This window comes from Grampus griseus, assembly GCF_964374135.1.
Source record: "Grampus griseus genome assembly, chromosome: 3".
Lineage (NCBI taxonomy): Eukaryota > Metazoa > Chordata > Mammalia > Artiodactyla > Delphinidae > Grampus > Grampus griseus.
Genome location: NC_139019.1, coordinates 31,331,250 through 31,356,309, shown reverse-complemented (window position 1 = coordinate 31,356,309; position 25,060 = coordinate 31,331,250). Strand labels below are relative to the sequence as shown.

Genomic DNA, 25,060 nt, shown 5'->3' with positions numbered 1-25,060 from the left:
ATTAAAATCATATACTCTGAAGGCAATCCTCTTCGAGGATTAGAGTCCCTGTTAGAGTACTGCAAACTACACACATAGGCACCAGAATAGAATAGGATTATCACCTCCACTTTCCTAGATGCTATGCCTCTATTAATGCAGCCTATAATTTCTTTAGCTTGTTGTTATCACATGGCCCTATTTATTAACCTTTATTGAATTTCCTTGTTTTAAACCATAAGACATTTACACATGTGTTACTTCTGTTACAGCTTCTCCACCTGTATTCATGTTAGTATTTTGGACCCAAGTTCAAAGTGTCTTTATTCCTGTCAAATTTAATTTTAACCATAGTAGGCCTATTGTTCTGGCGTTTATGTGATTCTGCAGTGCATCTATCCCATCTTTCCCTTCCTTAGAAATATATGCATATCTGCATAAATGATCTTCCTGGATTCACATTCACTCTATTTGGATTCTTGTTCTTTTGGAACCACTGGGATTCAAATGAATGAGATTTATTTTTTTCTATTCTTTTTTTTTTTTTTAATCAGCAAGTCATGACCCTTAATATAACATGTCTTGTCAGCAAAGAATAGTGAAGAGCCCGGGCAAGGAGAAAGCTATACACATATATACAAAGGCTTTTTTGCTACTTTTTTCCTCAGAGAATACAGATACCTGCCTGATTAGAATTACAGGCTCGGTTCCTTGGCAGGTTGCTAATCCCAACTGTTTATTCTAAACACAGTCCTAAAATTGCTCAGAGCATGACAAATATGTGAATACCTAGGTGATTTACTGAGTAGCCCAACAGTTATGCTGCTTTACCACTTCCTATAATCATGGCCCCAAAAAGGTGGATGAATGGATTACTCCTGAATATTGAACCAAGGGAACCTTTCGGGACGATTTTCTAAAGCCACAGGATTGCAACACCTCTGCCTTAAAAGCAAGCTTTGTGTTTGGCACTAATAATGGCTTCAATTCTTCCAATACGGACCTTCCTCCACCCCCTGGCATTGATGTCCTTATAGAAAGAGAACACGTCCCCGGGCACAGAGCCTACTGCACGTCCCTGTGCACCCAGGGCCATGATGCTGGCAGTCACCCTTCTCCTCGGTACATGTGGGATGGACACGTGCCCTGAAAGCCCACCTCGGGTGGAAAGCTGGCAGGGGCACATCAGAGCCAGGATGCATGGGTTTGCCATGAAAAGCAGCCCATCTGCCAGGGCTGTCAGCTCTCTGCAGTGGGATCCTGCCAGGGTGCTTGCAGTGCGTGCTGGGCAGGGGGGCAGGGAGTGAGGCTCGCACTCACCTGGGACTGGCCTGTCACCGGGGTGCCATTGTTCAGCTGCAGCAGCCCGTTCAGCCCATCTCTGTAGAGCGTAACCGTGTGCCAGCCCCCTAGCTTGATTTTGGTTTCACTCACGATGATGGCAAGCCCAGTTCCACAGTTAAACCTGTGGAGGAAGAAAAGAAAAGGAAAATTCTTAGATCAACCAGTTCATTATGTTTTCAGACTCCATGGACATCACTTCCAGGGTAATGGCTTCTTTGAGAGCCAGTCTGTTCAGAGTAGGTTTACAAACATCAAGAGCTGTTTACATCTACACACGGAAGAGCCAGACGCCTCCTTCCCTGGGACCTCCGCAGCCTGGTTGTCTTTAATCTGCCCATAGAACCTTTCAGTGTGGAGTCTCCTTTAACCCAACTTTCTCTGCAGCTTAGAGAATCCTGGGCAACTAAGATCTTCCCTCTCCTTCTCAGCAATGACCAGATGCTGAACATGGACTCAAGGTGCAGAGAATTAGAGCTTGAATCATTCTGCTTCCAGGGATTTCTCTGGGGACTTCCCACAACTCCGAAATGACAGGCTCAGTGCTGTAAATAAAATGTAAAAGAAAAAAAAAAAGAAACCAAGTCTTCACACTCATTTTGACAAGCTGGCCAGCAATGCCATCTGTGTTCAGCTGGGCCTGAGTGCAGGGCTGGTTTCCATGGGAGTCTCCACTCAGAGGGGATGTGGGTGGAGAACGAGCATTCTCAGACAGTTGCATTATTCTTGTTTTTTTTCCCAACCTCCGTATGGCCTGGGGTGCCCTCTGGTCACTATGCCTGACATGTAGGATTCTGACCTTTTCCAGGCAACCTCCAAGCAGCCACCATGCCATGTCCCCCATGAGTTCTGAGACTGCCGGTGGGGAAGGAAGTATGGCGGGTGTTGTCCGTATCAGGATGTGCACTAATTGCTGCCCATTTCTCACGGCCTCCCTTTGTCTCCTGATCGTCAGTGGAGTGGAATGCGGTGAAGGGGCATTGCAAAACAGGCTCACACAGCGGGGGGGATCTCAGAATCATGCAGTAGGAGTCGCAGAGATGGAGAGCTGCTACCAACAAATAACCAGCGGGGCTAGCGGGAGTCAATCACATCCTCCAAGGGTTAGATCCGCATAAGGTTAGGGCCACTGCCCCAGATCCTGCTGGCTGACCTCAATCTCCCATCAGTCAATGCATTTAGCAAAGGATGCGGGGATGCGGGTGGGGGCATTTTCTACCCCACGTGAGATGCTTGACAGTCTCATCCTTCTTAACCCAAAGTAATTTTTGTGCTAAAATAGTCAAAAGACAATCGTGGTTGGTGCTTACTGAGTGCTTTTGCTACGGGTCAGGTGCTGCTCTAAGTACTCTCATGTTTTCATTCATTTAATGCCCACAGTAGTCCTGGGAGGAAACATGGGCTCGGAGAGGTTAAGTCATCTGCTGACGGTCAGACCGCAGGAGAATAGTGTCATCAGGATCTTAATCAGTGAGCCATGGAGAAGCACCCAGCTGATCCCCATTGGTTGTCCTCTAATAGGTGCCGTGTGCACCTCCATAAGGGTGGTTAAAACACTCACACGTCCACAGAACGCTGCACGCAGAAAACCACACGTAAATCAAAGGTGGCTTCCAAGGTGCGTTGGGACACAAACGATCAGGGCAGAGGAGGTAAGTCCAATAGTCCACCACAGCCCTGAGGAAAGACGAGGATGGGGTCCGAGCCTCTGGAAACGCTTAGGAGGCTCCTCTCTGGGCTCTGCGCTGTCAGCTGTGTCTACCGCAGGGGACAAGGAGGAAGTCCCAGCCTTCTGCCCATCGCATCCACCGAAGCTCCAGGAGAGAAGGGACTCAATCGCTTTGGCTCACTGCCACATTCCCAGGCGCTGCAGCAGTGCCTGGTACACTGCGGTGGCTCAAGAAACATTTGCTGTTGAATGAATAAATGATCACAAGGTGCCAAACTCAAATCTGAGGGGCAACCCTGCAATCCTGATAGCCCAGTATTTAGTAAACTGGTCCATGCTCATCTTATATACACTGTTCCTTTATTTACAGGGATCCATCGTGTATAGATTTTGTTCACACTATAAAAAGGAAAACATAACGTAGGGTAGTATTAAAAGTCTGAGAGGGTTTTGGCAGGAGTTACCTGAACTGGAGTGAGCGCTGGACGACAGCCAGGGACATGAAATCCCCCCTCCCGTGCTCATTCTCCCCGCAGTAGAGCAGCAAGCCATCCTCCGCCTCTGCCTGTTATTATAGGAACGAAAGCCACACGAACAATGAGCGCCTCTTCTTCCATAAAGGGCCACCTGGAAACACTCATGAACACGAAACTTGAGCATGTCCACTGCGTTCCTATTTACAAGCACGTGGACTCCAATTACTTCCCAGGTACCTAGTCCCAGTTCACTTTCAATAAACAGAGGGCAGCGATATAAACAGTGTGTGAGGAATTTTGCAGTGACGCGAGAGGAAGGTGGCCCCATATCTGACCCACTCTTTACTTGGCTTCATGGATCCACCAGCAGAGGCTCTGGGAAACCATGTGCACAAAGACCGCAGTCACACAGGGGCTGCTCTCATGCTCATCAAATCCTATTCTCATCAAAGAGCATTTTAGTTTTTCCCTTTTTTAAAAACTTTCCCATGCAAATTTGCTTCTTTCCTTCCATTAGGAGAACATGACAATACAAACAGCCCATGGACTAGTTTAGTTTTCACCCATGTTGTCTGTCCTAGACTGAGACAGATCATCTTTTGGACCCTCAACACTTTGACCGTGACCTGAAGGGGACTTGTTTCCATATCTCCAAACCTTTTCCTGTCATCTGAGATACGCAAAAGAATCACTTTAAGCTGAAGGCGATGAATTCTGATCCACAGCTGATTCAGATCAGAGAGCATCTACTAGGCCCTCACTGTGTGCCAGGGTCGCATATAGTCATTTTTCTATCTGTTCAGTTACAGTCATAATAATGAACATTGTTTGGACTTCCTTTAAAAGGAATTTTGGGCTGGAGAATGCATTTATACCTTCTGAAATCCTGGCCTGAGAAGTATCACTATTATGAGTGTTGACCGAAAAAAAAAGGCACAACCTAAAAGTTGAGAATTATGTTTTATTTGGTTGACTTGCTGAGGACTTTAGCCCGGGGAACAGTCCCTTAGAGCTCTTGGGCTTAAGTCCTCAGCAAATTTGCTGAATAAAACATAATTCTCAACTTTTAGGTTATGCATTTTTTTTCCAGTCAACACGAGCAACATGTGTGGAACCCAAATATTCTTCCTGGGAACCTTCAGGCCAACTATTTCCATAGTTCAGTAACATACAGAACCCACCCTCCCTTTGCCGCCGCCCTTGAGTGTGTAAGTGTGCCCATCGTTCTCGCTAACCTGTGAATGGGTTTACCCCCTGCTTCCTCTCCCCTCTCCTCCTCCCTTTGGTGTAGCACACTGCTGTGTTACGGTGTCCAGTAAGCACTCATCAAAGGATTAATCCTTCTTACCCTAAATTCAAGAGTAATTTGAAATGCCTGATAAGAGTTCTTCAAAGGTTCAAAGGTTACATAGGAGTGGCCAAAGAACTGAGGATACTGTATAACAATATCTGGAAAGAGAAAAAGACAGAATCAAAGCACGCCGTTTCCTCACTTCAAATGCAAAAAATCAGTACACACCATTGCCTGGATGTCATTAAGTAAAAACCCCTGACAGTCTGTTAAACCTAGCTTACCGTCTTCTTCACTCTACTCTTTACCCCCAGGATTCTCATTCCTGGGGACTTTGAGCTTCTGAAATTCTTAGGGAGAAACTGGATCTTTGGAGATGGTTACTTGCCACCCTAAAGAGAAATCAATGGCTTTAAGGCCGCTGACACCTGCTTTCTAGCTGTACATCTGTGTGATATAAGTTGGCTCAATTATTATCCTTCTTAACCTTCACACACATGTTTCTGCTGCATTTTCTTAGTAGAGGTGTGATAAAAGTAAACCCACCCCCAAGATGCCATCAGGATGACTTATTAATTGCTCTGAAAGGACTACATGTTTGGCACATATAAGAATAGGGTTGCTATCTAACTAGAAGCAATGGAAGTTGCCTCACATTTGCCCTGTGTAGCTAACTAGCTAATTTAGTGACTAAAACATGGGAGAAGGGGCTTATCTTAGAAAAAGGACTTGAAGGAACCACGTGTGGATGCAAAACTGCCCTCTGGCTCCCAGTAGGGCCAACCCACCACCATGTTCCCCACCCCACCACCCAAGGGCCTACCTTCTGAGCAGCTCTCACCACCTTTGCCCAGGTTGCAGTGGCATCGAGAGCCCCCCCAGGTGTAGTCATTGACACAAAAGCTGTCAGCAGAGCAGAGAATTTCATCACAAGACACGTCAAAAAGCCTTGGCATCATAGCCGCACCATTCTTCCCTTTCCTCTCCACTGGAGTGGGCTGAGGAGCCACCTCAGTCATGGGGAGAGATGCTGGGGTAGCGGGGACAAGCCTAGAAACGGCCATCGGGTTCGATCTGGGCACCATCTTGGATTCCACCCAAAATTTCTTATTCCCTTCTTTGATAGCAGGAAGCGGTTTAACCTGAAGACAGAGAAGGAAAAGAAGTTCAGGATTAACACAGAGCACAGTAATTAGACTGCCTTATTTATAGCTGACGCCTAACACTTGAAAATATAGTCACTTTTGATACTTACCAAAACCTTGGGATGTACAGAGGACAAATAGTACTGACTCCAGTTTATGGATAAAGAACTTGAGGCTAAGGATTTTAAGGACCTTCTCCTGTATTACTCAGAAAATCAGTGCTAAAGCTGATATTATGTGATTTATTATTACTACAATATCACGAAGAGGCATTTACCTCGTCAAGGAATTGTTCATTTCCTTATAAAAACTGAGTTTATACAATTTCACTTGGTGGGAATCTAAATACGTTTTTGCCAGATTGTGAAGGCAGCAGGCAGGAGCTGACTACAGAGCATGAGCATGGTTGGTACCTAGTTACTATTAATTTATGATCACCTGGTGCCTAATAGTCAGAGGAAATAAATGTGTTAAAAGCAAATGAGCCAAGTGAAGTACGTTTTAAGTAAAACGTTAGTGGTCCATTGACTAAATCACCTTGTTCAGCAAGGAAACAAAAACACCCAGGTTTTCAAGCAGTACTTTTCTTTACCTCCTCAAAGGAAATATCCAAATCTAAGTCGTCTTCATACGTGTCATCGTCCTCGCTGACTTCTGTGTCGGTTAGATAATGGGGTCCATAGCGCCCACTTCCTGATTCCTCGGGGCCTTCACAGAGAAAAGCAGCACACCGCAGTCAGCACATGCCTTCGCTCCCTTTTTACGCTAACGCAGCCACATACAGAGCTGTGCTGAATGGATGGAGACGTATCGGAAACACACAAGGAATTCGACACAAAAGAGGAAGCAGCACTGAGCAAAAAGTATGAAAAACATTTCATCTCCTAAGTAATCAAGGAAAAGCCTCTTAAAACCAGAAAGAGCCGCCATTTTATACTGACAAGACTGGCAAATACAAAAGTTGGGCAATAAAATATACTACCAAGGATGGGATCAATGGAGACTCATACTCTGATGTTAGGTGTGTAAACCGGTACATCCCCTTTGCAAAACACTTAGAAATATTTAATGAAGTAGAATATGTTCATAGCTTTTGATGCAGCAATGTCACCCCAACTTACAAAATCTGGAGAAACTTTTCCACATGTGCAAAGAGACATGTGCATAACACATTCATAGCATCAGAATTTGTAATTGTTAAAAAACCCAACTTTGCTATTTTTATAATATCAAGTAATAGCCCAAAAATCTATCAACAGATAATGGATAAATGAATTATAGTATATCTGTGGAATGGGATACTGTGTAACACAGGAAATGAATAAATGGATATTTAATAAATCAAGATGGTTGAATCTCACAAGATTTCACGCAAAAAATGCAAGTTGCACAGGAACATATCCAGTTTGATGCCATTTATATAAAAGTCAACAGCAAGAAAAACTATATATTATTTAAGGTTTTATATATATACAGTTGTCCCTCTTCCCTTGGCATCTGAGGGGTGGTTTTGGCGCAGGACCCCCTCAGATACCAAAATCTCCGGATGCTCAAGCTCCTTATATAGAATGGCAGAGTACAGTCGGTCCTTGGTATCTGCGGATTCGGCATCCACGGATTCAACCAACCACCGATCAATATGGACAGCCAACTATATTCAAACTCTTGAGAAAAGTAAGGCAAGGACCAAAAATACATGGGAAAGGTTAGAAGAGGGATATGAAAGAGGTGTGACACACAGGGGCCTTTGATAGTACTCTATAATATTCTATTTCTTAAGATAGATGCTGGGTACCCATGAGTGTTCATATTATTTTTATATATTATATAAAAACATAAAAGTAGTATCACATATATATAAAAGTATATATACACTTTTGACATATGAGATATTTCATTAAAAGTTCTTCAAAATAAGAAAGAGACATTATACTAGAGCAAACACTCCCACACCCCGAAAAAAAAGGGTCCCTGGGTGGCATCTTGGAGGTCAACCATTTCCAAACATCTTAGCAGGACAACAGGATCTTTCAGAACTGTAAGGTGGGCTGAGAAAAACTCATAGGGGACAATACAGGGTATTGTTCTTTGGGGGATGGTCAGGTTAACATTTTTATTTAGTTGTCATCCACAAAGTCTACTGATCCACAGCAGTCCTGACTTAGGCTAGACACAGGAAGCCCTACCCCCAGGATCTGAGAGCCTTTCAAAGTGCTGCTCCATAGCGCCCCCATTTCCTCCTGGTGGCTTTGGGTAGGCACAGGTACCAGCTGCCTTCTCTAATCCAGTCACACCAGGCACCAGGCTTTACGGCTGTAACAACTCTGGCAACAGGAACTGACTTTTGTAGGTCATTGATGCCCATTAGTTATTGAATGATTAGTTAAAAAAAGAAAAAAATGACATTAAAAACATAAATTGAACTTAAAGACAATTCTGCTTGCAGAATAAGCTAAGCCAAACACCTTTCTCACAAAAGCAAACTCACCCTCTTGTAAGCAAAGAGCAAGCAGATTGAACACGAAACTAAAGGAAATGTCAGAAAGGGAGTGTGGGATGCCTGCTCAGTGGGCACGCTGCTGACCGGATATCTCCTCCTGCACCAGGAAGAGGGAGACGTGGCCGGCAGGTGATCCAAACACCTCGGAGAAGGTCCTGTTCTCAGGTATCAGGCACATCTTGGTGGAGGTGTTCTCACCACCTCCACGCCAATTCCCCAGTTTTGTTTAAAATAGCCCACATGTCAGCTGAAAATTCAAGCCTGTTGATGTCAGATTTATACCTGGATGCAAATTCTCTTAAGCCACCTGCATCCAGCTAGCACAGCTGTGTGCCAGATGTCTTCACACAAAAAGCTAGAGGCCCTTGAAAACAGCTTCCCCTCTCTTGTCTCTCTGTATCTTTCTACCTCTCTCCCTGCCTCTCTCTCTTTCTCTGGGCCTCTTTCTTCTCCCCTTCCTCACTCTCCATTTCTATCTCTGTCTCTCTCATATTTTCAGAATGGATGAATTTCACTAGAACCAATTCATTTGCTAATAAAAGAATTAGGTAGCACATGCATGGACCGACCTGGGTTTTCTCTTCCGTAGGTGGGCCTCCGTACCTCCAGGGTGTTCACCCTTGCCCTCTGCACATTCTAGCCATTCTGGTACTATTCTCATCATCTCAAGATTCTCTGCATTTCATCTTATAATACTCTATCTGGAAAAAAAAATCTTCAAAGACCCCAACTGCCAACAAGATAGATGTCCAGGCTCCTTGGTCAAGAATCCCAATGATCACAACTCCTCTTCCTCCTCCCTTCTCCTATCACCATTATTTATTGAAACCTACTGCCTCTCTCCTACTGATAGGTACTGTTGTTTGCTTCATATCATACATTTCTAAACTTTACAATAATCCTGAAAGGTAAGTGTGGTGAATTTCATTTGGTAGATAAGAAACTGAAGTCAGGGCAGTTAAGTGGTTTGACCAAGATGAAACCCTTTGTAACTGGCCGAGCCTAACTCAAAACCAAGTTTGCTGCTTTCCCAGTGCCTGCAGGAGAAGAAATCACTGTGGAGAGAGGAAGAGCCTGGGATTGAGAAAATTAACATTTATTGCTCATTTTTACCGTGCCAAGAGCTTTTCATAGATTGTTTCTATTAATTCTCACAAAATCCTGTGAAATTGGTATTATTCCTCCCATTTTACCATGTGAAGGTATAAACTGAAAAAGATTAAATAACTTGCTCAAAGGCACACAGACAATATACAGCGGCACTAGATTTATCCTTGGTCTCTTTTTTGATTACATCATGACACTTATAATCGGACTCCAGAGCATGGTTTTGACTCTTTTTTTCCCCCTCTTCCAAAGTTTTAATGGCCAAACTGGTTTACCAGTTGACTTGTGAACACATCTTGTGTTTTCTTACCCCAGGACTTTGGTTAACGCTCTTGTCCACATCACCCTCCTTTTCCCTCTTGTGTGTCCTTATATACATAGTCTAGCCACCCTTCCAGCTGCATGCATTCTGTGGAGACAGAGCTGAATGTGTATCATCCAAAGACCAAAATCAAGTGATATTTTAAAAAGAGAACAACAGGGCTTCCCTGGTGGTGCAGTGGTTGAGAGTCCGCCTGCCGATGCAGGGGATACGGGTTCGTGCCCCGGTCCAGGAAGATCCCACATGCCATGGAGCGGCTGGGCCCGTGGGCCATGGCCGCTGAGCCTGCGTGTCCGGAGCCTGTGCTCCGCAACGGGAGAGGCCACGGCAGTGAGAGGCCGGCGTACCGCAAAAAAAAAAAAAAAAGAGAGAGAAAACAGACTCTTCTGGGAAAAAAATGGTGACTCCAGAAAAGATGGAGCAAGCCAAGGCCTGTAGGACATTCTTCCAACTCCTGGACAGTGCCATCCACCCACGAATACATGTCCCTAATCATGAGCGCAGAACAAGCTTCCACAGTTTGTTGAACTCAATGGATATTCAAGATGGTTTTTACATCCTCTGGACTCCTAGCCTCGGAATGTTGCCCTTGTGTTTCTCAACTCAGTTGTGAACCCCCTGAGGGCAGGAACCATATTTTAGACTTCTTGATATACCTCCCCATCCTCCATTTAAGTAATACTTCACATACTCACCAAAAGCCAAGGCTTCCACCAGGCATGGGAGATACTACCACAGTGCTGCACTATGGAGGGACTCTGTCCTGTCCTGGCCCAGCTGGTCAGGCCTGTTTAAGTGGTGGAGTATCGGGGACAAATCCTTGTACGGTGAGACTTTGCCCCCAAATCCAAAGACATTCTCCCCAAACTGCCACCATTCCTGTCTCTTTCCCCAACTCAGAGCTAGAAGTTTAGAGCTGGAAGAGAACTTAGACACCATCCGGTCCAAAAGTCTCATTTCATAAATGTGGAAACTCAGGCCACAGAAGAGAAGTGACTTGAAACCAAGGTCATGCATCTCATTAGTGGAAAATTCAGGACCAGAACCAAACCATATGACCCTTAGTTCAATACGCAAAATAACATACACATGTTTTGACACCGAGTATCTAATATACTTTAGCCAGAAGGATATAGAGGAACCAGGGGTTGGAGTGTGGGTAACTGAGTTCTCGTCCTGCCCTTTAACCCACCCTAGGAAGTCTACCTTGAAGGAAACTCTTAGAGGAAAGGACCACAAATGCATTGCTGCAGCTATGAAATGGTACCATGATGAGAATGGAAATGACTCCAGCTTCTCTGCTCATTTTGACAAGTAAAATAAGGCATATATTGTTCAATGAATAAGGTTCTTTGGTCCTTATAATCATTGCTTCTGTTTGACACTGCATATAACCTATCTCTTTGAAGCCAGAGGTTACTGCTCAGTTTGGGGAAACAAAGCGTGTGAGATAAGGGTAGGATGACAATGTGGAATTAGAAGGACTTAGAGTCAAAGACATCTTGACTTTTGTAGAAAGGCCTTGGAGATCAGCTAGCACAAGTCCATTTTACAGAGGAGTAAACTGAGGCTCAGAGAGACCATGCGACTAGCCCACAGAGACAGTTCAGTGGCAGAGCTGGTCTAGAATTCTGGACTCCTGATGCTGCACTCCAATACTCTTTGCAGCATCTCTTCCTGTTTCTCATAATTATCCAGGCTAATTGTCATTTCCCATTTTTAACAGGAAGGAAATGAGCAGAGAGAGGACCAGACACAGTATGGTGTGAAGACATCTGGAATTAAGTTCCCCACTCTTGTTTCCTGATGACCACACCACCTCAGATCTCAAATCCATGGCTTCCCTAAAGATTTTACCAATGCTGTTTCTAAGTGAGCACAGAACGTACAGTCCAAGCCACTGATAAGAATTCTCCCAGTAGCCTGGGGTTATTGTAATTAAAGTGCATAACTCATCTCTCTCTACTTGACACTTTGTTAATTAGGAAAAGAGAACATTGAAAAGGAGTCATTTATTTAGAACCAGAATAGTCAAACCATTAACTGAATACAAAACAAGTTCAAGGGTTATTCCACTACAAGGAAAACTAATATAGAAAAGACAAATTTCTATTACTATATTACAGGATGACTTTTGTTTAAAAAAAAAAACAACCTGTATGCTTGGTTTTATTGAGTCATCACCAGTTTTCTATAAACAGTAAGTTTCTCTGATGTATCGTGGTATAGTTGGAAATACCCCTAGTCATGGAAACCAAAAACTGGGAGAGAGATGGACACAAATGACTGTGTGACCTTGAACGAGTCATTTAATCTCACCGGTTCTCGTGTTTTCTAACAAAACAAGGAACTGGACTGGATTTGATGACCTGCTGGCACTAACATTCTGCGACCCTAAAGTTTACACTTTTAATTCAGACACATTGCAAGCATCTGTTACTCCAAGCGAAGTTTGAAAAAGAAACAACTAGGGAATTTCACTTATGTGGATGAAAAAAGGAGTTAGTTCAGCATGGAAGTTACACGTCTTGGGGATTGTAACTTTGTGTTCAATAATATAAGCCTCCCAGAAGATGTGAGTTATCATTTATCAGAATTCATCTTCATTCATAAGGACCAGGTTGTATTTGGGTTTCTTTTCTTAACAGCTCTTAGCAATGATGAGAGAGGAGTACTTATTCTTCACTCCTGAAGCTGCAATCATGAGAAGAGCTTCCTGAAATACTGTTGAATGCTTGTCCAACCTTTTCGCCTCCCTACAGAGGTAGAGACAGAAACTTAGATGCTGAGTAGAAGCATTTGGTCCATATTTCTGAACTGAGTGAAGCTAATCTATCAAAGGACCTGGGGGAGGGAGGAGGAATTTGGGGCAAATTTGGTCTCTCCCACCTTCCTTCTCTACCTCGACAAGTGGAAAGCAGTGACCTGGGCAGGTGTGATCTCTCTGCAAACCCAAACTTTCCCTCAAGTGGGTTCCATAGCCTGGATTGGGCAAAAGGGAGTTTGCAAAAGGGAGCTTGTGCCTTAGAGTAAACTATGTTCTCTGATCTAGACTTTATCCTAAACAAGGACAAGCATTTGATTCTTTATCGTCTGAGTTTGTTGTCTTATTTCTCAGTTGGTTCAGAAAATGGACAAAGAGAAGAAGTGTTGTTAGCTGGGCATCCTCAAAACCCCAACATCAGCCTCGGCGACAGGGACTCAGAGGCTCTGCAAGAATGCTGAATGGTTTCCTTTGCTCCTCCCTTTCCCACAAATAATCTGTCTGGTTCTTTTCTTTCCACCTGAGCGAAACTAACTCATCCCGGGGTACGTTTCTGTGGTGGTAGGGGTGGGATGGTTGGGAGAGAATGGCTCTAGAGAACCAGCTATAGGCAGGTATGTTTGCTCTTTTCCATTCATCATGCTTCATGAAACCCTTACTTGACAACAGCCCAAGAATGTCACCCCAGACACCAAATGACTTCTAGAGCCCTCACCTCAAAACTTCCCTGACTCCTTTACCTTTATGATCTTTATGCCTGCACACACAGAGGAGGCGTCAACTGCACAACCCCTGTGGAGTGTTGTCTTTGGAAGAACACAAACCAGTCAGCCAAGCACAACCCGCTGTAGCCTTCTCCCTTGGAGTCTCCCTTTCTAAAGATAATGGGGCTGTGGAAAGCTAAGCAGATGGCCAGAAACCAAGGTGTGAGGTACCTGCGTCTCTACTTCCTGCGGATGGAGGAGATACACAGGCAAAGCATAACGCAAGAGGTGGCTGTGAACACAGCAGGACAACCTACGGCCATGTTTTCATCATGGTGTGCTGAATATTTCAGGTGTGGACTCTTTGTAACTTCAGAGAATAATGAATACTAATTCGTTGACAACATTCTGTGGGGATGCTCAGGACTTGAGGTGGAGTGGGCAGTGTATAAGTTAGATAGGTAAGTAAAATATTTCTGAACAGCTGAAAGAGTGGCTGGCAGGGTTATGTATACAGCAGGCCCTCAGTACGTATTACTTAGATAAGAGAGTGAGTGAATGAGTGAATGTTCTCTAGAAGAGCAAAATCTTCTTACAAGGTGCTCTGCACATGACAAATGCAAAAAAAAAAAAAAAAAAAAATGTTTGTTGAAAGACCTTAGCTTTAATCTGGTCTTTGGCAATGCTGTAAGTGTCTAATCAGTCATTTTCACTAGGAGTTTAGTAGTAATTCTCAAGTAACTATTAATAACAGAAAACTACTGTCCATAGTGTCAGGAAAATAACAGGGCTTGAAAAGTGAGAGTTTACTCTCTCTCCACCCCACCCCTCTCTTTCTCTTTCTGCAAGATAATTTGACAGTATATACCAAGTGTTTTGAGTTATTTGATTTTCTGATTCTACTACTAGGAATTTGTCCTAAGAAAATAGTCAGATGTATAAAAACATTCATTATCATTTAAACATTACTTTAAGAAATTTAATGGCATGTTCTATGTTCATGGGATGAATTTATGTTTGGAAATATGGAGGTCATTGGCTCTCTTTACATGAGTGGTGGGATTGGAAGCAGACTGGAGTGAGTTGAAGAGTTAATAGGACGTTGGAAAAAAAGTAATAACAGTTAATGTAGACAACACAATAACTCTAGCCTGAAGGAAAGCAGAGAAATGAGATGGTAGATGGAAGGGTTGTGGGATCCAGGAAGTCTTTTCTGTGAGTGTGGAATACATGGTTGCATGCTGATGGGAATGATCTAGAAAAGCAGAGAGTGAAGGATGGATCAAGTAGGAGAGATTGGGGGGCAGAAAACAAAAAACAGATGTATTTGGTGTGATCTGCAATTGGCTTAGTATTGTACAAGACAGGGCTTGGTTCAGATCTTGCACTTGGGAATCAGGAGGTAGAATAGAGAGATTGAGATGAGAAAGAGAGAGGAGACGCAGCTCACCAGGGGCTCACAATCTAGTGAGGAGGAAGACACATGTACCTACAACCGCAGGGCAAGATGACTGATGCTATTGTGAGAGTGAGCTCCAGTGTCTCTGTGGGTTTTCTGTTCTCCTTAAACTGGCTTCAGAGTGGAGCACCAACTGTGGTCCAGTTCTCTTGTAGGTGTTCTGATTGGCAAATGGTTTAAACTAAAAACACTTACACCCTATTATCCCTCTTCTCTCCTCTGAGAAAAGGTGCTAGGGGAAAATAATTACCATCATGAAATTCTGTGTTTGATTAAATGATTGTTCAGCAGTGAGAGTGAAACAAAAACATGATCGCAAAGCCTGAGAGAGTTTGTCCCTAACAGACCTTTAAGGATTTACTGAGAAGTATACTTCAGGAAGAAGGAAAGAGTAAGATGCAAAGGGTAGTGGGCAGAGAAACTGTATGGATAAATCTAAACAAGTGTTACTGTAAAAATAAATAAATAAAAAGTCTAAACTTGTACCTATTAAACAAAGTGGAACAAAAATGCTGAAAAGTAATATGTAAGACAAGAGGGAATTGATTTGGATCGAAGCTGCTAAGGTCCTTTTATTGTTTGTGAAGAGGGTAATAGATGTTTATTAACTTTAGACCATAAAAGTTTGAAAGTTAACAATTTATGGGTAGTAAATAAAAGAATATATAATTTCATCCCAATGGAGAGGAAAGGGGACTAAGAAAATACAGTCAATTCTATAGAAGACAGGAAAGGAGCAAAGATAAAGATCCCCTCTCCAAGAAAATGGAAAAAGCAGAGTAAATAGTACAAAATAAGATGGTAGAAATTTTTAAAAATGTCAACAATTATAATAACTATTAACGTAATAAACTTGCCATCTAAAAGCCAGTGCTTGTCAGATTGGAATTTTAAAAGTTAAGCATTAGGTTGTTTCCCAAAAGTACTTAAAACATAAGACACAGAGAGATCAAATGTTTAAAAAAAAAAAAAAAAGAGTAATAGATGTTTCAAGCAATACCTAAAAGAAAGCTAGTGGATCTACATTATTATTGGACAACATAGACTTTAAGGGGAAAATGAAGTATTATTAATGATAACAATTGTTACTAAGTAATGAGTAAAGGAACCATCAGGAATACAAAACGTGTAGGTATCTAATATTACAACCTCATATATATATCAATAAAAAAATTGAGAGAGGTGCAGGGAGATACAATGGAAAATTTTAACATATCTCTCTCAGTAATTGTTAGATCAAGCTGATAATATAGAAGATTTGAACAATGATATTAAAAAGCTTGATCAAAAGGACATATATAAAACCCTAGACACCAAAGTAAGAGCATGCATATTCTTTTCAAAAGTACATGGGAAAAGTGCATGAAAAGAAAATTGTAACTACAGAAAAAGAAAAGAAAATTCCACAAATTCCAAAAATTTAAAACAGACTTCTAAATATAAGAGCCTTGGGAATAAATCTAACAAAAGCTATGAAGGACTTTTATGAAAAAATGTGAAAAGTCTATTAAAAGCCTTTGAAAAATATCCAAATGAACAGATGAGATATAGCCATGAAGTGGATGATTCTATATCACAGAGATACTAATTCCTCCAAAATTATTTATAAATTTAATATAATTCTAATTTTAAAATTCAACATAAGTCTGATTTTTAAAATCCCTTCAGGGTTTTTCACCGTATTGGAAAACTGATTCTAAAACTTATATTGAAGAGCAAAGGGTCAAGAGCAGACAATTTTGAAGAACAAAGTGCAGTAGAATTACCTACCAGATATCATGACTTTATAAAGTTGTAGAAACTAAGACAGTGTGGTATCCTATTTTATTTTATTTTATTTATTTATTTGGCCACACTGTGTGGCATGCAGGATCATAGTTCCCTGACCAGGGATGGAACCCATGTACCCTGCAGTGGAAGCATGGAGTCTTAACCACTGGACCTCCAGGGAAGTCAGTGTGGTACTGATAAAGAAACAGACTATAGAACTCAGGAACAGATTCACAGATGTATGGAGATCTGATACATCAGAAAGATGCTGTTGCAAATCAACAGGAGAAAAGATGAATAATTCAATAATTGGTGCTGGGGCAAGTGGTTGTCTGTATGGGAAAAAATATTAAATTAGCCTCCTACTTCTCCATACCTAAAACTAAATCCTAGATACATTAAGATTCTAAATATGAAAAGCAGAATTTTCAAAATTTTAGAATAAAACAGAAGATTTTGCTTAATGACCTTGGGGAAAGGAAGTAGTTTTTAAAAAAACACACAGAAACCATAAAGTATAAAGAAAATTGAGATATTTAACTACTTTAAAAAATACTTCTATTCAATACTTGATATAATAAGTGAAGTGAAGGATAAGTCAGACTAGAAGAAGATATTTGCAACACATTATTGGCTAAGGATTAGAATTTAACTCTACATATATCAATGCTTATTAATATTTATTTATATGTAAATGTACACTATGTATATAATTAAGTACATGTTTATTCCAATAAAAATAGGCAAAACATATAAAAAGTCATAAGATGATTAATAGTTATAAAATTATGTTTAACTTCACTAACAATAGAGAAGTGCAAATCAAAGCAATAATGACATATTTTATATCCATCAGACTGACCATGTGTAAAAGTCTGACTAATACCAAGTGTCAGCAAGGACATACAGCAAGAAGTTTTGAACACACTTCCAGGGGGAGTGAAGATAGCTACAATCACTTTGAGGAACAAATTTCTCAAAGGCGATGGAGCTGAAGATATGCATGCACTACAACCTAGCAATTCCATTTGTAAGCACATACTCAAGGAAACATATATGAGATTGTTCATTGCAACATTGTAATGGCCAAAAACTGGAACAATTTAAAGGTCCAACATCAAAATAATTGATGGATAAACTATGGTATATTTATACACCAGTGTCACTATACAGCAGTGACACTGCATGAAGTAGAACTTTACAATTTAATTTGCAAAAACACAATGCAGTGGAAAAAAAATCAGTCACAAAAGGATACTTGCCATGTCATTGCATTTATAAGAAATGTAAAAACAATCAAAACAATACCACATTGTTTGTAAATAAATAAATAAATATATATACATGTTACATATAATGATTAAAATGTAGGGAAATCATAAACTCTAACTACAAATACCTCTCAGAAAGAAGGGAGAAGAATGGTGTGGGGAGGGGTACACAGGGGCTGCCCCAATATCTGTAATTTTTGTTTGTTTGGCAACACTGAAGAAAATATGGCAACTGTTAAGATTCGGCAAGAAAGCTTTGCCGGTGCCCCGAGTTGTGGCACTCGGGATCTTCATTGCGGCATGCGGGATCATTAGTTGCAGCATGTGGAATCTTTAGTTGCAGCATGCATGTGGGATCTAGTTCCCTGAGCAGGGATCGAACCTGCACTGGGAGCATGGAGTCTTAGCCAGTGGACCACCAGGGAAGTCATGGATCCAAAGGATTCCTGATATTTTTCACTCTGCTTGAAACTGTCCATAATAAAAAGAAAGCAATGTAACAAAGCCTGAATTTTATTACGAGATTGAAAATCCACACCTAAGATAATAAGGAACAAAACTGATACTGGAGAAACTTGAACCAGTGATTTTCAGATGGACCTGAGGAACTACCCCAGAATGCTGAGAAAAATGTCAAAGAGATTAAAAAATATATGAGAGAAAATAATAGATATGGATGTGGATATAGAGCACAAGGTCCAAACTGAGGGATTATGGGTGTTTCTTTGGTATTTACCAGAATAATGGGAACAGAAATGAGAATCAAAAACATAAAAATATAACTTGCCTGAGCTGGAAAAAAAGCAAGAGAATATATTTTGAAAGGGCTAATATTTCCACTGAAATAAGATCTACACCTAGACATAAACTGGCAAAATTTCGACAGGATAAAGAAAAACTTCAGGAGTCAAGATGGTGATTTCTGTGTAGACAAGCAGTTGGGCAAGTAAAGAAATACTTGATGCTGAAATACATAGTACAGGAGGTGATTTATCCAGATTGTTTCTGGTTTAGTAAAGACAAATTAGGAAGGCAAAGGAAGTTCTACTATCTTCAGAGAGAGTGTGTCTGAACTAAAAAGAATTAAGATACTTTTGATAACCACTAGTTTGTTCTCTATATCTGTAAGCCTATTTCTTTTTTGTTATATTCACTAGTTTGTTTTATTTTTTAGATTCCACATATAGATGATATCATACAGTATTTGTCTTTCTCTAGTAGGGAGAGGAAAGGGGGGAGGAGCAAGACAGAGGTAGGAGGTTAAGAGGTACAAACTATTATGTATAAAATAAATAAGCTACATGGATATATTGTACAACCCAAGGAATATAGCCAATATTTTAAAATAACTATAAATGGAACATAACCTTTAAAAATTGTGAATCACTGTGTTGTTTACCTGAAACTTATTGTACATCAACTATACTTCAATAAAAAAAGACAAAATAATTTGGACCAGGTGCTGGGGAGAGGAAGGAATGGAGAATTATTACATTGCTTAATGGACAGAGTTTCTGTCTGGGGTGATGGGAAAAGTTCAGGGGGTAGATGCTGGTGACAGTTGCAAACATTGTAAATGAACTTAATGCCACCAAACTGGACACTATAGATGGTGAAAATGGTCAATTTTACGTTATGTATATTTCACCACCATACTAAAATAATAAACGAAAGAAAAAGAATTAAGATACTTTTGAAATATCCTTTTGAACTCCAGTTTAAAAAAATCTCTGATATTCAATACCAGAATGTATGTTAGGTGTTGGTCTTCAAAATATAGTCAAGGAATTTACTGAATAATTCTAAGGGACATATTATCCCTGCATCTAATTTTCGAAGGGTTTTCTTTCTGTCAAGTTTGATCATTCCCATAGACATTTCCTCATCATTAAACCACTATTAAAACCACCATTACGGTCAGTATTCACTATAATGCTCAATATTCTTTATATAATGATTTCTTTGGTAATTTCTTCCTGTAACTGTAACCAGAAAAAAAATTTTTTTTCACTGAAAAACTAGTTTGCATCCTTTGGTCAGACATTGAGAGTTCTATAAGACCTTGATTTCTTTCTTGTTTTTGCTAATAGGAAGTTTGGCGTTTAGTGACATCCAGGACTTAACTGTCTCATCTCATACAATTATGTTACCTACCTCTATCTGATTTCTGATCATCTTATCATATTTCTTTTTAATTAAGGTGTGTGAGTGCGTGTGTGTCAGTGTGTGTGTGTGTGAATGAGTGTGTGTGTGAGACAGTGTGTGTGTGCGTGTGCGTAAATTTCCTCAAAGTGGTATTGTGCATGGGTGAAATACAAATGACTTAAAAATACATTCACTGGGGCTTCCCTCGTGGTGCAGTGGTTGAGAGTCCGCCTGCCGATGCAGGGGACACAGGTTCGTGCCCCGGTCCGGGAAGATCCCACATGCCACAGAGCGGCTGGGCCCGTGAGCCATGGCCGCTGAGCTTGCGCGTCCGGAGCCTGTGCTCCGCAACGGGAGAGGCCACAACAGTGAGAGGCCCACGTACCACAAAAAAAAAAAAAAAAAAAAAAAAAAAAAAAAAAATTCACTGTACATCTCATACCTGTGACTCATTCATTCTGCAAATGGACGTTTGTACCTCTTCACCTCTCTTACCTGTTTCTTTGCCCCCCGCTCCCCCTCCCCTCTGGAAACCACTTGTGTGTTCTCTGTATCTACAACTCTGTTTTGTTATGTTTGTTCGTTTGTTTTTGATTTTTAGATTCTGCATGTAAGTCAGACAGTAACTGTTTTTCTCTGTCTGACGTATTTCATTTAGCATAGTACCTCCTAGGTCAGGTAACATTTTTGTATGGTGACACATCATAACTAGACGTGTGTCGAGTCCCTATGGTGTGTGAGGAACTAACATAGTATTGTAGGTCAATTTCACTTCAAACACAAACAAACAAACAAACTCATAGAAAAAGAGATCAGAATTGTGTTATCAGAGGTGGGGACTGAGGGAGGGGGACCTGGATAAAGGCAATCAAAGTGTACAAACTTCCAGTTTGTACAAATAAGATAAATAAGTACGAGGGATGTGATGGACAACATGATAAATCTAATGAACACTGCTGGATGTCATATATGAAAGTTAGTAAGAGAGTTAAGTCCTGAGTTCTCATCACAAAGAAAATTTTTTCTACTTTTTTAAATTTATATTTTGTGTCTGTATGAGATGATAGATGTTCACTAAACTTATTGTGATAATCTTTTCACGAGGTATGTGAGGCAAATCATTATGCCTCACACCTTAAACTTACACAGTGTTGTATGTCAATTATATCTCAATAAAACTGGAAGAAAAAAATACATTCCAATGTCTTGAGTAAACTCACATTCCCAAAGCCTGCATGGCCCCAGAAGACAGCCATACTGTGGACAAGACTGTGGGCGATAACTAAGCTGGGGATGTCCCATCATGATGAAAACAACTCCTACTTTGTGAATATCGTCATGGGAGCAGAGCCAGTCTTAAATCAGGGAAGGCAGTCTGACTTTGATCCTCAATCCGACCCACAATCCTGCCCAACAATTAATCGAAAACTCCATAAAGAGCCTGTGACAGAAGCAAGCCAGCCTCTCTCTAGGTCATGAGATTAGTTGTGCCCAAGAAACCTTTTCAAAATGAATGAAAACAAGAGTAATCTGTTCTCATTGTCAGTAGACATTGTGGCATATTGATAAAACCAAGGCACAGAGCGTCGAGGTGGAGCCGGGGTGCCCTGAGAGTTTCCAAGCACTGAAGGCTCACAAACTTTTCTTCATCAGACAGAAAATCATGGAATGCCAACGCTGAGAATTCACTGCATGGAATTATCCAGCGGAATTGCCATGGGTCGCTTCCTAAGGGAAGAATTTCTGCAGGGTTTTGAAACCTACAACTTGAGAAGATACCACCTAGAATCTGCTGAGCAAGGGAAGAGAAGGAAGTGACAGAGCAGGCAGCCTCCTGGGCACAGCGGGTGTAGCTGGGATCCTTCTGCCGGGATGGAGGCCTCATGCTGTGAAGTCAAGAGCGGTAAGGGAGAGAGGTTGGCTGGGGCTAGACCATGGAAGATACTGAACGTTGAGCTATGGAGTGTGGCCTTTATCCTGTAAACAAGGAGGGGCAGGAGAGCAACACGCTAATGAAGCTGGTTTTACATGACCCAACACGGGGTGCAGGGGAGGTTCTACTTTCTCCCTCTGCACCCCTGTATCTTTTGGCCTCCTTCATACCCTTGAAGATCTCCCTCATCACTCAACCCAGAAATCCTTCTGCCTGGATTCTCCTGTTCCTATTCCTCTGACCCTTTGGAGAAATCCCACTCGATTCTTCCCAGCCATGACCAGTGTGACCTCACTGTGGCATCTTTGCCAACCCACCTCTCAGTTCCCACACCCACAAAATCCATCGCTCCCCTTCCCCACGTGCAGAGCACCTCCGTATCGCGCACGCCACGTGTCTGTTCACTGGATTGGATCCTGAACCCTGGAAAACAAGGACTGGCTCAACTCTGACAAGGGTGTGGCAAAAATAACTATCTGTGGAATTAGTGGCTGATCCTTTAGGGGGCTTCTATACAGAATCCACCCTCACTCCATGCCGTTCAGTGCTGATATGTCATTTATATGAAACTATTCAAGTTCCTTATATATCTGATTCAGTATTATTCTAGCTGCACATTTTAAACCCATTAGTGGCGAGTAAAAATAACTCCCTGGGGCCTGACCACAGTTTTCAAAAATGGAACCAAATGGATGAAAATATAAAGCTCTGAATTTAGCATCGGTGAGTATTGTTCGATGAGACATCTGCACATACACACATGTATTTCTAGATATGTTTGTGTGCTCTGGGCTGCAGTACAAATTGTATATTCTTACTGTGTGCTGCAGTCCAAAAATTTTGAGAAAAAGTCTTCACTTGAGTTGATTTTTTGAATGTCAGTTAATTTTCCAGCCTGATTGCCATTTTATTTTGAGCAAGGCTTAGATTTTCTAATTTTATTTTTGTCTTGTAATAGGATTTCTCAGCCTCGGCACTACTGACATATGGGGCTGGATCACTTTTTGGTGTGTGTGTGTGTGTGTGCGTTGTGACGGTGGGGTTCTGTGTGTTGTCGGCTGTTTCGCAGCATCCCTGGCCTTTCCCCGCAAGATGCCAGGAGCACCTTCCCCCCAGCTGAGACAGCCAAACATGCCTCCAGGGGCTGCCAAGAGCCCTGTAGGGGGCAAAATCACCCTCAGTTGAGAACTATACCCTATGGTGCCCCAAATAATAGCCCATTGCAACAGAAGATCTCCCTACAGATTCTTAATCTCCATCAGGTTTACAACAAGGTCCCTGTAGACCACGGTCTGACTGCACAGAATGCTAACGGTCTAAGCACAGGATTTCCACTGGGGGGTGTGCAGCAGGACCCAGAATGTGTTCAGGGTCAGAAGGTGTTCTTGGAAGCACCAAGAGAAGAGAAGGAATCCCAGCACTTCTGGCTGAAAGACATAAAGCCTTGCAACGGAAGAAGCGTCTCAGAAAACTCACGTGCAATGTCTGCACCTGGGACCATGGAGACAACAGTCCCCCTGCTCTAAAAAAGGAGCTACAGGCATCCAGAAGATGGGTGAGAAATTAAGCATCAGACGGTAAGAAGTGGCACTGCTCTTACACGGAAGGGCCCAACCACGCAGGCAAGTGGTGTCTCTGAACAGAGAGGAGGGTAGGAAATGCCAGGAATCCTGGACAGAGAGTCCTGTGAATCTAACACTCACGGCAACTAACTGTGACCTAGAACTAGTCATATAATCTGGTGATAGCTCAGCTCCTTATCAGAAAATTGTGGAAGTTTGGCTAGGTCCTTAAACAACCTGCTGGTTCCAAAACTCCATGATTTTGGTTTGGCTCTCTACCTTTTCTTTTCATATATATTCTCCTTCGAACAATATATTGCCTCTCTATTCATCTCCCTTCCTCTCTGCTGGGGTCCACACACCATAGCCATAGTGATCATGTTCAAAATGTAGATCAGATCAGATCATTCTGCTGCTCGAAACACTTCAAGATCTTTGCAACTAACTTGGAATAAAATCCAAAGTCCTCACCAGAACCTACAAGACTGGACATGATCTGACCCCTGGCCTCTGGCTACCTTTCTGACCTCATTTCCTAACATTCGTCTCACTTACCATATTCCTTACTGTTTGTAGAATATCCCAAGGCTGCTCTCACCCCAGGACCTTTGCACTTGCTGCTCCCCCCCACAAGGAGGGACTCTGCTCAAACCTCTTTTTAAGAGAAGGCTTCCTTGGTAACCTATTCCAAACAGCAGCTCCTGCATCCTCTATGCCCTCTCACCCCAGCTCTTTTCCTCTTAACACTTAACATTAAAGGTATATTATTTATGTAGGATAATGTAGTAAGTATTTATTTTATTATCTACTTATTTACTGAGACTGATTCTCCCACATATAAGCTCCATGAAGGCAGAGACTGTCTATCTTACTTACTGCTAAGAACCCAGCACCCAGAAACTGCCTGGCATATCATTGGTATTAAATACACATTTTAAAAAATGAATTGGCAGGAATTCCCTGGTGGCACAGTAGTTAAGAATCCACCTACCAACGTACGGGACACGGGTTCGAGCCCTGGTCCGGGAAGATCCCACATGCCGCGGAGCAACTAAGCCCGTGCACCACAACTGCTGAGCCTGAGCTCTAGAGCCTGCGAGCCACAACTACTGAGGCCACCTGCCACAACTACTGAAGCCCGCGTGCCTAGAGCCCCTGCTCCGCAACAAGAGAAGCCACAGCAATGAGAAGCCCACAGCACGGCAACAAAGAGTAGCCCCCGCTCACCTCAACTAGGGAAAGCCCACATGCAGCAACAAAGACCCAAAATTAAAAATAAATAAATAAATACATTTATTTAAAAAAGTGAATTGGCAAATGAATGTTTAAACAAGAGAAATAATCACTGTAGACTCAGAAACTAAATTCTTTACTTTCTTGAGCATCACCAAAACATTTTCCAGATTAATGTAAATAATTACCAGTGGTGATGTCTGATGCAAAAACAATCAAAAATTTGGCCTGACTTAACTTCCAGTCATTTGCAGTTTTTCTTCTCTCTCACTCTTCTGTTTTTCATTGTTTAAATTCTTTCTGAATTTCGCAGCCCTTTATTTCATTTTATTTTAGAGATAAATTTATTGTATCAGTTCTTTTTACCATTAGGGCTCAGCACTGATTAG

The 25,060-nt window shown here is 41.8% G+C and overlaps 1 protein-coding gene across 1 annotated transcript in view; it reads right to left on the bottom strand.

The window, feature by feature from the left end:
* EGFLAM (EGF like, fibronectin type III and laminin G domains) overlaps positions 1-25,060 on the bottom strand; it is a 170,721-nt gene that overhangs the window by 44,521 nt on the left and 101,140 nt on the right. The window contains exons 8-12 of the mRNA XM_082650903.1: positions 6,494-6,609; positions 5,580-5,898; positions 4,814-4,914; positions 3,454-3,554; positions 1,300-1,444 (exon numbers count right to left, since the gene is read on the bottom strand). Coding sequence (XP_082507029.1) covers positions 1,300-1,444; positions 3,454-3,554; positions 4,814-4,914; positions 5,580-5,898; positions 6,494-6,609 — 782 coding nt within the window. The remainder of the gene's footprint in view (positions 1-1,299; positions 1,445-3,453; positions 3,555-4,813; positions 4,915-5,579; positions 5,899-6,493; positions 6,610-25,060) is intronic.